This window comes from Typopeltis vanoorti, chromosome 11 (assembly GCF_054136105.1).
Source record: "Typopeltis vanoorti isolate ZY-2024b chromosome 11, IOZ_Tvanoo_1.0, whole genome shotgun sequence".
NCBI lineage: Eukaryota > Metazoa > Arthropoda > Arachnida > Uropygi > Thelyphonidae > Typopeltis > Typopeltis vanoorti.
The window spans coordinates 111,434,225-111,453,006 of NC_143559.1; the positions used below are offsets into that span (position 1 = coordinate 111,434,225).

The following is an 18,782-nucleotide window of genomic DNA, read 5'->3' on the forward strand; positions in this document are numbered from 1 at the left end:
TGCCATCCATTATCCTCCAAGGGTACTAATCCACCACCTAGAACGAACCCTTATAGTCCTTATAAGGACTGGCTTTCATCTTCCCCGTTATCTGTAGTGGAGAGTGCAAGCCAGTCCTTATAAGGACTATAAGGGTTCGTTCTAGGTGGTGGATTAGTACCCTTGGAGGATAATGGATGGCAATGCTGTACCAATGAAGTTTAACTGAGGCTCGGCTGTCACTGTTACCCCCCAGGGGCGCAGAGATTCGAGAGTTTGAGTTCGCTTTCTTAAGGTTTTTGCCTTAAGGGAGCAATTTGAGTCTCCGAGGAAAGTGTTCTCTGGCACTTTCCTTTGGTGATTGATTCATTCAATCCCAAAGGTATGGGATTGAATGAATCAATCACCGCATCTCACGGTCAATTGATTCCAATTACAACGAATCCTTTCTTATTTCTTATAAGGACTGGCTTAAAATGGCGAAGCAAGAATGCTTTTCATCTTCCCCGTTATCTGTAGAGGAGAGTGTATGGATAAGGTGTTATTGAGCAATTAAAGCTCTGATCATGGCAGGAGGGTAACAGCAATACCCGAGCCACAGTTAGAACTTCATTGGCTACAGCATTGCTATCCATTACCCTCCAAGGGTATTGGATTGAATGAATCAATCACCCAATCTACAACGAATCCGTTCTCCATAATTGATTTCATTTATATCATATTCTAAAAACTATAAGGTGTCGGAATTAAGACTTATTTTTGAATTAATTAAATTAATTTACCCTAAAACAAAAAAAAAATGCTAGAAGTATTTCTTATAAAAGAAATACTAGAAGTATTTCTTTTATAAGAAATAATAGGTTGCTGTAATATTGTGATGTTTTGCTGTCGGTCATGTAGAATTGCATGTCGTTTGTCATGTTGGTATTTGCAGTTAAAGAATGATTATAACTGAATCGAAGTTTGTTCATTGTCCTACTAACTCCTTTTTACAGTAGTTTAGTAAACTACAAATTATATTAGATAATTTTAATATCAGATGAATGCAGATCCTAGAACACACGCAATTTACAGACAACAACAACAACAAAAAAAAAAAAAAACTGTTGGTGGTGGTGATCGACAGTAGATGGTAGTATTGCATCGTTGGAGAATTCAGCAGTAGGAGAGAAGATGGTGAGATGTGTGTAGCTCAGTAGAGCGCCCTCACGCGGTGAGTCCTTCTTATTTGAATATAAATAACATTTGCGTTTACACAAAATTCAAAATCTGATTTCTAACAGCTAAAATTATTCGCTGCATAAAAAAAAGGAGAAAAAATATGTCATGTATGAGAATCATCTGACCATTTATTGGAATAATAATAATAATAATAAATTCTATGGCTTTGTGTATATTAAATTAAACTATAATGTTTCTAACCATTCTCTCTCTTATTTTTTACATAATGTTTTCATAGTATTACTTGCTAACCAGGTGGCGCTAAAAATATGATTCCGTTTCTAAATTATAGATGTTCCTCTAATTCTTTTCTATTTATAGCCAACTCGTGGACTTTGTTCACTAATTTGGCAGCTTTAAGTAATTCGGAGTATTGTTGTATACATAAAACAAAAACATACAAATATTTATTTTGAGACAGTCTTTTTATTTAAAAAAAAAAAACACCATTTACATACTTCATCACACAAGTATATTTCAATATACATCCAAGAGAATTTGCTCATGCACGTGAGCATGGGCACGACAATGAAAAAACATAAAATATGTCATGTGTATATAACTATGATGATGTCATTCTATACTAAAAAGCAAAAGCTTCGTTTTATAATTTCCAAAAAAAATGTAAACTAACCGATTTTATTTATATATATTATTTTATTTCCAAAAAAAATGTAAACTAACCGAAATGTAAACTAACCGATTTTATTTATATTTTATTTATATTTTCTAGAATTCTACATGAAAATCAAATCAAAAACAAAGTTCATAATGACAATTAAAGCCACTTTGCAAATATGCTCTACACAAGCAAAATTTTTTCCACTTTCTTTTAAACATCAAAGAACTATAAAAATAAATGGTGTTCGAATTTTTTATCATTATTTATTTTATATTTTAAGTAAATCTTTATTTTCTACTTAAAATGTTAAAATATTTTAAGTAGAAAATAAAAGAATATATCTTTTTTCTTAAACAAATCAAATTTATTAGGAAGAACTTTGGTTTCGTTTTTGTTTGAGCAATATTTGACTAACACTGTACATACACAAATCTCTTTAAGTAGTTGAAAAAAAAATCCGTTTGCTAGTATTATAACTAATGTTAATGAAAATGCTCTCTTTCAAAAAATTGAATACCCAGTGGGTAATTTTAAAAATAAATCCGAGATCAATTTAAAGACTAAATTCGGCAGAAAATCAGCAGTAAGCTATTACATCCGCCTTGACTCAAAATGTTCATGTTTCATTACAAAAATAATAGATTGATATTTTGAGCAACAAGCAATTAAAAGGAAGAACAATAACTGTAATATCACGAATTAAGTCGCGATAGTCAATCTACTCTCTCTCATATCGAATTTCTATAAACCTTGCTCTGATAAGGAAAAAAAACATAAAATAAAATTCAGAAAAAATAAATCTGCAACAGCAAGAGCACTGAATATATCAACTGCTTACCCTGCTCGCGAGCGAAGAGCAATACCAATATTTATTGATATCCGAGATTAATATTTTTTCTTTAAAAATATATAAGAAAATGAATAACAACAACAAAAAAAAGACGTCACATAAACCAAATACAAACGTAATGGATATTCTTACACCATATATGTTCGAAAATAATGATGAATAACAGTTTAGATCACTTTCTGTTTTTAAAAATATATTCGTATTACATGAAAAATGTACATACTTCAATTAAGCGAGTTGGTTTGTACTATAAAAGCACTTCCTCTCAAGTGTTCAATGGTTGCTTTTATAGAAAAATTTAGGCTTATCTAAGCCTTTCTTAATCTGAAAACTTTTTTTTTTTTTTTTTTTTTTTTTTGCAAATTGGCGAGCTGGGATTTCATGGTTCTTTTATAACCTCTTGGCGAGTTGATATCTTGGTGATGTTTATACCTCCTAAGAATGTGCCTGCAGACTGAAACAGAGGATCAAGAATGGTTCGGATAACTCCTGACCAAATCTGAAATTAGAAACACAGATTATACTGTCAAGTAAATTTGTACTTTGACTACAGTTGAAAAATTAATTCTTTATTGTTTGTGTACATAGTTAAATCATGTGCAGTTGGCTCGTTTTGTAAATCAAGAGACAGAACTATAAAACACTCAAGCAGGAATCACTTAATTTACTAAACATGATTGTAACAGTCGACACAATATGCTCGAAAATATGTTCATTTAACATCAATATAGCTTTTGATCCCCGCTAACTGTTAAACAAGCCTGACAGCAGTGGCCCATTCTTAATGTAATGGTGTCTATAAGATTCTGTAACAGCAAAACCCGTTCTTCCACCAGAGCAGACTTTAGCTCACCAAGTGATCAAAGTGATGGCTGTCCACTTGCAATACGATATCCAAGGGAGCCCCATACACGTTCGATTGGATTTAAGGCTAGTGATCGTGCCTGTCACGGCAGTTGTTGGATATTTTAAGTTCCAAGGTACTCCATCATTTGAGCTCTATAGGCAGTAGATTTGTCGTGCATGAACAGAAATCTGGATCAGTCGTATCCCCTCCGAAGTTACACATGCGGATCAAGGATGTGTTCTCGGAACCTATGCGCAGTTACGATATCCTTATCAAAAACATGAAGGGAGATGCGGCCGTTGATCATTATTCAGTTGCACAAGGGAACCCTTCCGCCATATGTATATCCCTTTTCTCTGATGTTGGAGGAATGGTACCTCATTCCTCGTTTTCTCTGCAGATCGAACCACGCCTAGAAACCGTTTGTAGGCTAAAAGGACTGATCAGAGAACAGAATTACATCTCATTCGTTAGGGTTCGTGGCACCCGTTTCGACAAGCTGTGCGGTTATTTGTGATTAATGGGATACAAACCACCGGTCCACCGGTGTTCTTGCACAGATGACACTTAACTGAGCCTTCTTAATTAAGTTGTCTTGGTAGGAATTGCTTCTAACTGTGGTCGTAGTTGTCTCAAGAAACAGTTGGTGATGGTGACAGGAAGTAGCAGGGTTCCATCTTACTGCTAGAGCCAGACAGAAGTCTGTTCCGGTTGACGTAGCCTTCAGGAAACTTTGGCCAGCTCGTCTTGTAATGGTAACTGCTTCTTGAAACGATGTCCATAGTGCAGAAACGACACGTCCTGACACATTAAGCCAACGTACCGACCTTCTGCAGTAACTGTCCGGGCTTCAGGTTGTCCAACGGCCTGCCATCTCAAAGAATCATCTTAAACGATGACGTCTTGAAATACCTGAAGATACTGGAATGTGGCTAGCTCACTGAGCAAACCAAAAAACAGAAATGAAGTGATATGGCCGGAACCCTGTTTTTATAGTCATGAATAATTTGCATCGTATGCAGACCTGTTGAATGGTAAGTCAATTTCTATTGGATATTGGAATTTTTAAGCCAGAATGTATATTGTATCAAATATTTGTCTTCTGAGACACTTTTAAAGAATAAAATATTCATAAAAACATTTTGTTCTGAAGTTTATTGAGCACAGTTTACTTCTGTAGCTAGAGTGAATGCAATAATTGGCTGCTCCAAGGTATCCATTACTGAAGACGTTTGCCAGGGACTTTACACTCGCAAGTTCCTATACCGGCTGTGCCTTTATGAGTTGAACTAGAAATATATGCAATGCACTCTTTTGCTAGAATTGATGTAACACTGATAAATTTTATTCAAAAAAAAAAAAGGTACAATATTCTTTGACCACCTTCGTAGCATTTTACAAAGTGGAATTGCAAAACGTACTCATTTTCATAAAAATAAAGTTTATGTAATTTAAAACATTTCATAAAAATCATGCACAATTTTTAAACTATAAAAAAAATCTATGCATCTTGTCTAATAAGATTTAAAGTTTCATTCGCACATTTCTTTATAAAAAAAAATGCATTGTTTCTTCTAGCTTTAAAAGTATCATTCATATAGATTTAAATCCTTTAAATTCTTTTAACCAAAGAACTTAAAACGATCGGAATTATCTGAAATTAATGAAAAACAAAAGGTTTATGCATTATTTGTGCAAACTCTCAAAAAATCAGGTCCTCAACATCAGGCAAAAAAGTTTTCACAAGGCATCATACTAAGTTTCACGTAGATTGATTGGCATTTTCATTGAAAAGTTGTGGCGATTTTTCGGCCTTAGGGAAAGCGACTAAAACTAAATTCCGATTATAAATATTTACAATGACAGTGTTGCATTTGGTATGCTCAACGGCCTTTTCATTACTCCAAAAAAAATAAATAAATAAATAAATAAATAAATTGGATTAACGTTGGAATTTCTTCCAAATTTTAACTGTTTTAAGTGTTAAATATTTTAAAAATTCAAATAACACTCCGGTTTTTCCTATATTAGCAGGAAAAAGTCGTCCTAATGCGAGGCATATTTGGTATTTGTATATGCTATTATACAGCACTTATTTCCATTATTTTTCAAGATTCATATACGATACACACAAGATTCATTGAGAATAACATATAACTAAAATAAACTAGATTTATAAAATTTTATGTGATACTGATACAACGGAAATAAGTTCATTTGTCCCATTAAGCGTTTCACATGACCTAATTTTTTTTTTTTTTTTTTACTTCATAGTTTTTCTATATTGGCCTTGTTTTACTGTGCATGCCGTGTATTACTTTAATGTACAGTCAGCTTCTGATGACACAGAACTAGTAAAGATGAGAGGAGAAACAGCCGGAAAAAGTTAGCTCTGGTGATATAGAATGACACGGAAACTGGTTTACCACCATCATCACCATCCTTAGTAGAAGAGAGGCCATGTGGTCTGTTTCAGTACATGTTAACACTTCTTTTTTGAGGACAGTATTGTGACAATGTATTAGCACCTATTATAGTCTCTTTGTCTGTAACAATATAAATGTGTCGATGTGAGTAGACGAATTTTGATGAAATTTTGCGTTCGTGATTTTTACAAAGATTTGTCGACCAATTTCAATTTTGTTTTAAATCATATCACTTTTAACATTTGAGAATCAAAGATCGGCAAAAATTGCAAATATTTTTATGGTTCCTCAAGACCATATTCATTCTTGTTTCCTTTAGGCATATGCAAATATTATCTTTTTAAAAGATAATATTTGCATATGCCTAAAGATAACGTTCTTTTAGGTGAAGTCTACAAAACACTTCAAGACTTATAAGCTTTGGCAGTCTGAGTGTTATTTCCACCTCAGAATAGATGAATTTTAGTTTTTAAGTTGTATAGCCAAACCTGCTGAGCCAACTGAATTTGGTGACATTTTTGGTGACAAAACTGATGCAAAATGGTACAAATAATAACTGTGCTCTAGCCATACAGAAGTGAATGAAATTTATTTATTTATTAAAGATGCCATTACAATTTCGTTAGTTTAATTTTGGTTCATATCAGAACATCTAAATAAAGGGCATGAAATTGTTTTTCAAAGTTTTTCCCCCCTCTCGGAAACTTGGGTTTTGGTTCCATGAAACAGGCAAATCGGCCAGTGAACACACGCGCTTTACAGACAAAAATAGTATGCCATGACCAGTAGATGGCGTGGTGCAAACAGTGAATAGTATATGCAGACGGTACATCGTGTAAGTATTGTGTGGTATACAGGACCTCTGGTGATGAGTCATCGAACTATGTAAGTGTCATGTAATGATGACAATAAATGAATTGTTTACATTACATATCCCGAAAGTGAATCTAGATTGAAAATGTCAGTATATAAGAAATCATCTGTGAAACGTATACTGTTTTTATGATTGTCCTAAATCCTTCTATACTTGTTTTGTTTATATTATTTTTATTTTTATCATATTTTATCCATTCGTTTCTACATTTACAAATGCTGTTAATTATAGCTGGCTTCCCATTTCACCAAGTTTACTTATAATTTTCCTCTTCGTCTTTATGTTTCATTTTTCATTTAAATTTCATTATAAAAAATATAAAAAATTCCGTATTTCAAATCCATGATAAAAAACATAAAAATAGGATAAACCAGAACTACTACAGATATGAAATTATAATTTTAAATAAATGTAATATGCATACATAATAAACGTGGAATTAAAATTCACTTCACTTTGAGCGGATTTCACGTCAACGCACAAGATTAGAAAAAAACATAAAATTCTCTCATTTGTTATTCAATATTCAATTTGAAACATCACATAGAAATCAAAATCAAAATTATTTCATCAAAATAGCCACATTCTTTATAAATATTTTCCCTTCATTCTCAATTTTAAGGTGTTGGAATGATATTTACGAAATTAAAAAAATTAAATATGTTTCAAGTAATATTTTTTGTAATATTTAATATTTTATATAACATTCTTTTAATTATTTTAAATTTTTTATATTTATAGAACTTTCAGCCATTAAGTCTGAAAATCCAAGGTGCACGCACTAGCGTAATTGTTAAATGTCGCATAAATACTTGATGAAAATTTTTTCTTATCACAAAATGTAAATTAAAACAGAATTTTTAGTGTAAATATAAAATCAGCTCTCTCTCTCTCTCTCTCTCTCTTATCCTTATAATATTTTTAAGGATAAAAGGAAAAAAAGTAGGAAAACCTTAAATGTTGGAGAAATGATTTGAAATTCCACTGTTATAGCAGACGCAATATTAAACCGATTTAATTTGACACACCTGTTATTAACAAGAGGGAAACGATGGGTGTTTTTTTAATACTTACCCTACGCACGACGTTCAAGACAATGTCCAGCGTTCGCAGGACAGGAGTGATGAACCAGACATGCAGCAAGGTCAACAGCGAAAAGAGAAATCCCCAAATGATACCACAAGGGAGCGCCACTAGTGCTGCCAAAATACGATACACCCAGTATTTAGTGCCAGAGAAAACGATGAAAGCAAGCCGCCAGGCGCCATCAAATCCGTGGGTGGCATCGGGCTCGGCCAGGATGTCTTCAAACACCAGCTGTTAAGGTCAAAAATAAACAGAAAAAACACAGTCGGTTAATCATGTGAACGTACTCCAATAGTTTTCCCCCCATCCCTTATTGCAATAGCATACATACAAATAGTATCCAGTGCTGACATCTGGAAGCAGGATGAAGTCAGGAACACACCATACATTAAGTTAGAAATGTCACCCATCATTGTTATAAACAGTGGAAGAAATTTAAAAAAAGAAACTGAAAAGAAAAAGAACGAATGAAAGAAAAAGAAACAACGTTTATTTACACAGACTTTTTTTCCACACCTTTTTATATCTAAGATGGTGTTATTTCATTTTGTCACTTCAGTTTCATGCAATTTGCAATGAAATCTGTCATATGTCATATTTTGCGTCGTTTATTCTCTCTACGTTGGTGACGGTCCAGTACAACAGATCGCGTTTCCCCTTACCGGAAATAAACTCTCGTGATTCCCCTACGACCACCTTACTTGTATTGCAACTGCACGTGCGCAAACAGAGAGTCTTTTTAAATGCAAAAATGTCAGTTCGAGAGATGTTATTCGTCTGTGAGAGAAAAATATACAAACAAAACAAGCGAAATGAAGGCCAGCTTCAGTTGTCGAAAGAAATACTATTTAAAATAATAATAAGTATTTTATTTAAGCCAGCCTTTGAATATAGCAAAGACGAAAGATCATTGCTTCTAACGACAAATTGTTTTTTTTTTTTTTTTTCAGTACTGTCCTAAACACAAAGATAATTCCTATAAATATTTAGTGAACGTGTTTAGACAAATCAAGTGGCTTTACTCCCCACCTCCAGACTAATATCTCGAAATAAAAAATAAAAAAGCTAATTGAGTGGAAAATAATTACTTAAATTTGTGTCTTAAGTTTTATTACGTCATTCCCCCTTTGACCGGGCGGCGGGGGCGTCATTTTGCATTCTCAAAACACAATAATATATTACATCCATATTCTTAAAAGGAAATGTAAAAAAAAAAAAAAATCTGACAACTATACCCTTCGCGATTTAAGATGCTGTAAGCAATATCTTTCTTAAGATATGATGGCACACCCAAAGTATTCCGGAGTAAACACATACCGTGTGTTACAGTGTGTCTCTGTTTATAAACAAAGAAAACCTTCAAATGTGATACTGTCAAATCCCGATTTTAATCCCCCCCTCCCATTCCTCCTATACTAAATAGAAGCAAGCATTAAATCAGGCAAGTGTGAATGACGATATACAATGTAACATTTCTTAATCATGGTTACGATTCATGTTCTCAGTGTTGACAAATAGCACCATAATTACAAAGGCTAATATGAAACATGCCCCGAGCTTATGACTCTCATTTAACCTGACCTTTCAAATCAGTGAAATTTAGTGAGTTCGTCAGAGGGTGCTCTAACGAACAATAGCTAAAAATATTTGGTGATACGTGCTAAACAAACAAATAGCGAAATGATATACGTACATTATAATATCCAATTCAAAAGAAAGCCGAATCCAAGCTCACCAGTGTACATTTCATGGAGAAGTCTCATGACATATCAATATTGTATATATCATATCATGTTTTTTCCTTCCATTATTAAAAATATCATTAAAAATATCACGTTCTTTACTTTCATTGTTAAAAATTTATCAATATGAAGCATATAAATAATTTAAAGGTGTATTTTAAAATTAAACAGAGAGTTACAACAAAATAAATTACAAATATATTATGTTAAAATTTAAACAAATATTTATTGTAAATAATTGTTGATTATATTTAATTAAATTAAATTTAACAGATTTTTATTTTCAATATTTAATATTAATGTCACGTCGTTGATAAAAATTAAATGAAATAAATACACGAAAACAGAAAAGAATTAAAATCTAAAAAAAATAAAACAACAGGAAGAATAAGTGGAGCTTCTTTCGCTTTAACCGATTGAAATGAATTGACAGCCGAAGGTGAGCTCATGGTTACAAATGATTTTGAAAACATTGAGACAGGGTTAAAGAAAACAACTGCCTCCATATTGTGATCCTAAACCCAAACTCATATTGTTGCTGTCTGAAACAGTGTGAGTAATACAGTCGATTTTCCTGACTGTCAGGGTTTAAACTCTGTAAAAAGAAAAGTAAAAAATAAAAAGTTTATTAAACTCTGGTTAAAAGAAAAAGCGCTTTAAGGCTGCAGTGTCTAATAAAACAGTAAATATAAATTAATTAAAATAACAAATAAACTAAATGCATGGACGGTTTGAGTGTGTCATTGAGGTGACTTCCGTAACGCTAAATCAGCAGAAGAAAGACCATTATATGTATGAGTGTGGTCTCGAACCAGAGAATTTTAGCCTTTTTTTTTTTTTTTCCTGACTAATTTCCACACCATCTTTGACCAATCTTTTGGCACAAGCAAATAGAATTTTAACTCCAGAACGGAGAAAATTTGACCTCATACTCACACTATTTCATTCAAAACTGAGATTACAGTTAGGAACATAAGATGGTGGCATTTGTAATGTTGTGATCACCATAAGTCTAGAAATTGGTGATGCAGGAATTCAGCTACTGGAGTGAATAAGATTGCAAACTAGCTGCTTACTGATTCCTAAAAGTTCGCAGACTCCTTTGGGGAATAAAGAGACCTTGGAGAATTAATTAATTTATGTATTTATTTAACATACATATATAACAGTAATAATAAAAGTTCAGCTAGAATCCCTTCATGTAACAACAATGCTCGAAGCTATGGATGCAGATTACTCATCACTCATCATGTATTTCTTTAAAAGAAAATATTGCAAAGAAAGTTAAGGGAACACGTATAACGTAATATTACAGGCCTCGATATCAAGATATGCCACTTAATGTTTACTAGGCACGATTATTATTCAGATGGAACAATTAAAATCACTGGCGCCCAAGGGTAATTAATCCCAATGCACTCGTAACTGCTATAGTGAAACCTGTAGTGTGGTGTGTTATTGAAGCAAAGTGGGTGTTTTCATTGCCGGGTATTATTTTATTTTTAAAGTGTTAAATATTGAATTTCATCAATTTATTAGTTTAATTCATGAAACATTACAACAGCAATTATAAGAAACGTCATCAGTAGATTAATCTGTCACCTTTTCCTTTGCCACAAACTGTCAAACATTATGACTCCCCTCAAATGTTCAGTAACAAATTGGTAATTCTCTCGTATGAACCAAAATCCCCCCCCCACACACACACAAAAAAAAAAAAAAAAATCTAATAATCCTATTTTAGTATTTTGGTTCTATAAAATTAAATTCGCATTTTATTTACTAACAAAAGTACTTGTTATTAATATATACACACATCAGTATAGTCCGACAACAGAAGCGAGAGCTCTCGTTGGCAGACTGCCAAGAAGAGTCAATTCATGTTGAAGGGGGGAAAGAAATAAGGCGATGTAAGAATTGGTGTCACCAACACGCGAAATCACGTGTTAGTTATACGTAAAATTTTCCGGCTGTTATACAAGCAAAATAGTTACCACTTTAAAAACTACAATGATCATAAAAGAGAAGTTAATTTTTACAGACGTGTAATAATAAGCACTCATCCCACAATACGGATTGATTACCCTATTATCGGAATGGATTCTCCTTCTTTTGACATGCGCAGAAGTGTCGAAGGGTCTCATATCTGTGGGCGTACTATAAGATGGTAATAAATTATAATAATTAAGAATTTTAGTATCTTTACTTATTTTCATCCATATTGATTGCCTGCCTGAAGAAAGCTGTTCTCAGTTCGAATCTAGTCTCCTGGAACGTTTTCTAATCCCTTCTTCGACCGTTCCCGAGTTAGTCGATCTCTACCATGTGCAACCGAATTTTCTCTCCCGCAAACTTTTTGTATCCTAAACTCAAGAAAATCGACCTTAGAACCTACACTATTTCAAACAAATAATTGTGTTAAGGTTAGGGAGCAAGAGATGGCGGCACGTGTCAGCCGTCTCTTCACCAGATGCAGCTTGTTGATGAGAGTTTTCGACCAGCTATCTCTGATTGGCTGTCAGTGGACATCAAACTTCTCCCTCATTCTCCAGAAGTTAGATCGGAATAAAACGGCCTCGCGCACCTATATATATATATATATATATATATATATATATATATATATATATATAATAAAATATTTAATAAAATTTATTTTATATATATATATATATATATATATATATATATATATAAAATAAATTTTTTAAACTTGGGGATATTGTATATATTAGGATAACCAAGTAATTTCATAAGCTTGGTTATTTTACTCCTAATCCCAAGTATGCAAACAATTAAGTTTGCGCCTGAAACAAAGTTCAAGTCTAAAGATGGTACAACACCAGGGCAACTCATTGTAAAGGTGGGTAAAGCTCTGATCACTATTCTTAGTATTTTCTCATAATGTAAAGCACATCTCACTAAAAGATATATACTGCAATACATTATGGGTGGGGTCACTTTTTTGAGGAGACCTCAAAAAAGGTTGAAACCGGTCTGGGTAGTGACCCCACCCATAATGTATTGCTGTATACATCTTTTAGTGAGATGTGCTTTACGTTATGAGAAAATACTAAGAATAGTGATCAGAGCTTTACCCACTTTTACAAGGAGTTGCCCTGGTGTTGTACCATCTTTAGACTTGAACTTTGTTTCAGGCGCAAACTTAATTGTTTGCATACTTGGGATTGGGAGTAAAATAACCAAGCTTATGAAATTACTTGGTTATCCTAATATATATATATGAAAGAATGATCATTAACTCGGTTAACATACATTTTTTTTAAAAAAAAAGAATTGAATAACTAGAACCGAGATTTAAGTAAAAAGGTTTTAATATTAAAACATGATGCTTAGCACGTACTTTCCCAACAATACTACAAAAGAAAGAACAGCTTTAAATACAACCAACAACGTTTCAGTGTCAATTATGTATAGAGACGCTTTGTGTTGTTCATAGTTTATTTAAGCTTCAGTGTTTTGGTGATTTTTTTCCTTTTTTCTTTCTTTTCTAATGTCACCTGATGAATGTTACAAGCCGAAACTAGTCGTGTTTTAATATTAAAACCTTTTTACTTAAATCTCGGTTCTAGTCATTAAATTCTTTAATACATATATATATATATATATATATATATGTATATATATATATATATATATATATTAAAGAATTTAATGACTAGAACCGAGATTTAAGTAAAAAGCTCTGATCACTATTCTTAGTATTTTAAATTCATTATTCTTAGTATTATAACTATATATATATATATATATATATATATATATAGTTAGTTAGTTAACCCACAATGATCATCTGACAGAACCCCTTTTGGTTAGAAAGATTTGGTTTGCCCCAAAAAACTGCCATAGCAGCTTTTCAAATGTCTCATTTGAAATCTACTACTACCGGTATCCTATGACTACCAGTCTCATAGGATAACGGTAGTAGTAGTTTTTTCTTCCTATGACTCGATTTTTTTTATCGCGAAAACCAAATTTATAGGCCTTTAAAGTCATCCGTTGAATTCAATAAAAAAATAAAAATATATAAAAAACAAATGGGCGAATTATAAATTCATTTGACACACTTTTATATCTACATATGTTATAATAATAATAATAATAATAATAATAATAATAATAATAATAATAATAATAATAATAATTTCGCTATTATACAAAAATGCAATAAGCACGTGTGGGTCGTTAAAATCATCGCTGGTTTATTTCTCCCTAATTTTCTAGTACGCATGCGCGCATCTGTGAAACCACTTGTTTTTGCTGCGCGTTCAATGAATGAATTCTTCCTTCTCTTCATCCTTTACGTTACTCGCTGCAACTCCCACGCACTGAAAAACAAGAAATTTAGCAGACATGCTAAGTACCATACAATGCTGGTATTGCTTGGTTTCCCTTCTCTCACCCACCCACCCCCATCCCCTTTCCTTTTCTCCAACTGTAGCAACAATATAGCTTAAAGGGGGACAGAGAATAGGGAAAAAGAGAACGACTGCTGACATTTAATTAAAAGTGTTTTTATGAAGAGACATATCGTGCATTTCTAAGTCTGTGATGGCCTTTGTAATTCAATCCTGAGCTCAGGAAGAAAAAAAAAAGTAACTTACTGAACGTGACCCAGTTCGCCAATCCCCTCTCCATACCCATTTCCCATTCCGAAACGTTTAAAGACAACGGGATACTGAGTTCGTCCATCTAATGACTTCTGACTATTCCAACCCACCCTCCCTTCTTTTAGGGGGTATACATCCTCCAGTCATTTGGAACATAATAAAAGCAAATGATTACGCACTTTAGACGCACTTTTGTATCTTCTTGGCATCCTCTTAGTAATGACTTTCACACGGAGACAATTTTCAAAGGTTTTGTACTCGTAAAAGAAAGCTATTATGGTTTGAATAGGTTCTGATTTCCTAATCAACAGGACTTGTACAAGAATTTTAAAATACAGCCGCATGACAAATATTTAAATATTTTATATAAAAATACACTTTACATTGAGAAAATGATAATTATAATCTTTAATCTAAAAAAAGTGGCATTTATTATATTAAAAAATAATTAATAAATAAAATACGTAATATTTGTTTCCTTTTAAACACCCGTTTTCTTTTCATAGAATGTAATATTTCCCCGCTAGATGGCGATTGTAAGCCGTCGTTCCATTAACACCTCTTAAACTGTGCAGAACTAAATTCCAGAAATGCACAAGCCATGGCCACCTACACGGACGCTTACAAAAATCTCCCTCTTCGACCTTTTCAAAAATCAAGGAGATAGCGGAACATAAACATGGCAAATATGTAATCAAATAGCTGCACTTCATCATTTTGCACTTCCATACATTTTACGACCAAAGCAATGTGTTTATGACAAAATGACTGATCACCATAAGTCGTAAAGATGTTGAAAAATCTCCGAGAGCGTGGTTCACGTTTTATTTAGTGACGTGCTGACAGTTTGACCAACAAACAGTTTAAATTTTACCTTACTCTCGTAGGGTGGATATTAATGGACTGAAACGAATCTTTGTTTTAACTTCCAAAATTACTACCAATGTTTTGAAAGCGGAAATAGAAATTTCGGAACACCTCGAATAAATTGGATAGTAATTTAGATACATTATAAAACATAGTTTTACTCTCTATAAATTTTTAAAATCTATATATAATTATTTTGCAACTTTATATTTCTAATAATATTTTAAAAATAGTTTTAAAAATATAGTGCTTTCAATTAAAAATTATAAATTTTACAAGAACACTTATAAATTATTTATATGATTTGAATATATCTATTATTCAAAAAAAATTCTTTTTATGAAGGATTGAAACAGATAGCGGGAATGAACACCTGATTCCCGGAAAAGTTCTTTTTAGGACTTCTAGGGTGACAAATGGCAATGCTATATAGCCAATGAAGTTTTAACTTTTGCCGTTACCCAGCCATGACTAGAGCTTTTTAGCTCAATAACACTCTATCCATACAGATTTACTTCATTCAGATGACGGGATAAAGAGTCAAGGACTCAGTCCATCGCCCAGTTCTTTTAAGAACTTTTTATGATTTCAATTGCTTGTCTCATTAAATCAATTACAAGCGTTCTTCATTTTGCGAAATATATATATATATATATATATATATATATATATAGGAAGGTAAGACTTTGGTTTGATATTCTACATTCTACACATATCAAGGTAAGACTGTGATTTGATATTCTACATTCTACAAAATTTCTATTAAAATAAGACTGGTTTGACATTCTACAAAATTTCTGCTGGCAGGTCTTTAGACCTGCGGGATTTCTAATATATCAAGGTAAGACTTTGATTTGATATTCTACATTCTACAAAATTTCGGCTGGCAGGTCTTTAGACCTGCGGGATTTCTAATATCTAATAGCATTCATAACCAAATAAATCGATATGAGCGTGCCCGTTTTGCTCGATAAAGAGCGGGCTCTTATGCTTGTTAATAAACTCCAAAAGAAGTTCAAGCTGCCATGGCCTACTACTATGATCTACCCCGACATCATTATTGAGTCACTCGACAAAGGGCTAGCAATCACTTTTATTAAAAAGCTTCTCAAGAAATTTCAACGGGATTGGCCCGGCTACTTAAATCTATATTCTTCACCCGAAGTCGACGCTGAGGAAAATGAAGACTCTCCTCAAATGGAGGAAAAACTCAATCTAGTTGTCTCTACCTCTAATCCTTCTGATCAAGGAGAGATCCACGCTTGTAAGAAGCGAAAAACTCTCGCTACTGAGCCAACAAATGATGTTGGTATGGATGAGGACGCTCCCATATCAGATCCCTCTGCCTCCCCCAATGAAAAGGTGCCACCGATTATCCTAAGGGAAAAGCAGAGATGGACAACACTAAGAACCATCATAGCTAACTTACAAATAAGTTATAGATCTGCTAAAATTGTAGACGAGGGCATAAAAATTCAGCCCGCCACGGTGGCTGATTATAGAAATCTTACAAAGGAGCTGGACGCAAGAGGAACACAATATCACACATTTTCACTGGCCTCCGCAAAAAATCTGAAAGTGGTCCTACGAGGAGTCTCCGAGGATATTGACACCGATGAAATAGTTACTGACCTCAGCTTACAGAAGCTACCTCCCATAAGGGTCACTAGAATGTTTAGATCAAATAAGACACCTATGCCTTTAGTCTTAGTAGAAATTAACAATATTTTCAAAGACATTTACAATCTAAAATCAATCTGTGGACTCAAAATCACCCCAGAACCATTGAGAAAGAAAGTATCTTCTGGGCAGTGCCACAGATGCCAAAAATTTGGCCATGCCCAGAAGCTATGCAAAGCTCAGTTCAGATGCCTAAAATGTGGCGAGAATCATCCCACAAATACCTGCGCCAAGCTAAAATCCACCCCGGCTAAGTGCGCTAATTGTGGGGGTCCTCAACCTGCTAATTACAGAGGGTGTATACATCATCCCAAAAACAGATGGAACGATCCAAATAACCAATCTACTTCGTCATCTAGTGCGAGAGTTCCTGAAATTCAAGCTCCTCAATCCTCCAAGAGTGAGAACATGACAACAGGTGCTCGTTCATCATTAACTGAGCCCCTTAAGAAAATGAATCTTCAACATCAAGCGAGAACATATGCTGATGTGGCCCGCTCCAAACAGATAGTACAAACACAAAATCTGACTAATTCACATTCAAATCTATCAGCTATTATCACCTCTTCTCTTGCAAACATGCTGCAAGATTTCAGCAACTCAAATCCATTACTAAGTGTTACAAAAAGATTCTTACAGCAAACCCAATCCATATTATCTGCACTCTCTGATACAAAGGAAAAGAATCGCCCCTTATTCGCTTAGGATTATCGCTTGGAATTCCAACAGTATCAAAAATAAACTGTTAGAAATCCAGGAATTCAATAATAGATACAACCCAGATATATTTCTAATCAAGGAAATTCACCTGAGGCCTACTAACACCCTAAATATCAGAGGGTATCAGATTTACAGAAACGACAGACTTGGGTATAGAGGTGGATGTACAGCCACTCTTATCAAAAACTATATCAACCATCATTCAATAACCAACCCTACAACCACCAACCTCGAAATCACAGGAATAAATGTCCTCAGAAACTCAATTGGACACCTTAAAATATTTTCTGCTTACAACCTTCCTGAATCTGAGGTTAATAATATCTGGATGCCATCCTTGGAGTAAAAGGACCGGTCGTCATCGCTGGAGACTTCAATGCAAAACATCCTGCTTGGAACAGTAAATCTACCAATAAAAATGGTCGCATCATTTCCAGCTACACAGGATCAAACTATGCTGTTGTGGCTGGACCTACCGAACCAACTCATCTCAGTACGTCTGGCACTGCTGACATCCTGGATATATGACTGGCACTGCTGACATCCTGGATATATGACTATCCTGCAAGACATTAAACTACAGTACAGCCTTAAATCACTAAACGAGCTGTCGTCGAATCACAACCCAATTCTACTGCAATTGGGAGAACAAGAATGCCTGTCTCCTCCCTCTTTCAGGTATATCGTGGGAGAGATTGTCGAAAGCACTTTGGTATCAGATTGGACCTGTCCCTCACATAGGCACACCAGAAGATGTGGAATCTGCAGTGACTAGCCTCACCCAACAGAATAAGTCCGTTATAACGGTTGCAACCTTCCACAAACCTGTTCCCAAACCTGGTCGTTTGCCTGAGGATATTATGGACCTGATCAGAGAGAAGAACAGAGCTAGGAAGAGATTTTGTAACACTCGCGCTCATCAGGACAAAATATTGTTTAATAGATTGAATAGAGCAGTAAGAGATGCACTTAAAACTCGTAGAAACTAAGTTTGGGATAAAAAGTTAACCCCTCTCTCACCTATTGATCACTCTATCTGGGGGTTACTTAAAAACATCAAAAATAAAAAGCTACCCCCCATAATCTCAAACCAGGGCCTAGTCCACACAGATGCAGATAAGGCAGAAGCCATACTAAGGAATCTAGAGGAGCAGTGCAAACCTTCTTACAACAACTTAGATTTCAATCACTTGTACAAAATCCACAGACAGGTCAGCCATGCATTAAATCTCCCAGC

General features: G+C 33.9%; 1 protein-coding gene across 1 annotated transcript in view; it reads right to left on the reverse strand.

Annotated features, from left to right (window-relative positions):
- Positions 1 to 1,616: 1,616 nt before the first annotated feature.
- LOC150101943 (caveolin-1-like) overlaps positions 1,617 to 18,782 on the reverse strand; it is an 83,692-nt gene continuing 66,526 nt past the window's right edge. Inside the window, exons 3-4 of the mRNA XM_090400516.1 lie at positions 7,894 to 8,136; positions 1,617 to 3,171 (exon numbers count right to left, since the gene is read on the reverse strand). Of these exons, the coding sequence (XP_090256642.1) occupies positions 3,052 to 3,171; positions 7,894 to 8,136 (363 nt within the window). The 3' untranslated portion in view covers positions 1,617 to 3,051. The remainder of the gene's footprint in view (positions 3,172 to 7,893; positions 8,137 to 18,782) is intronic.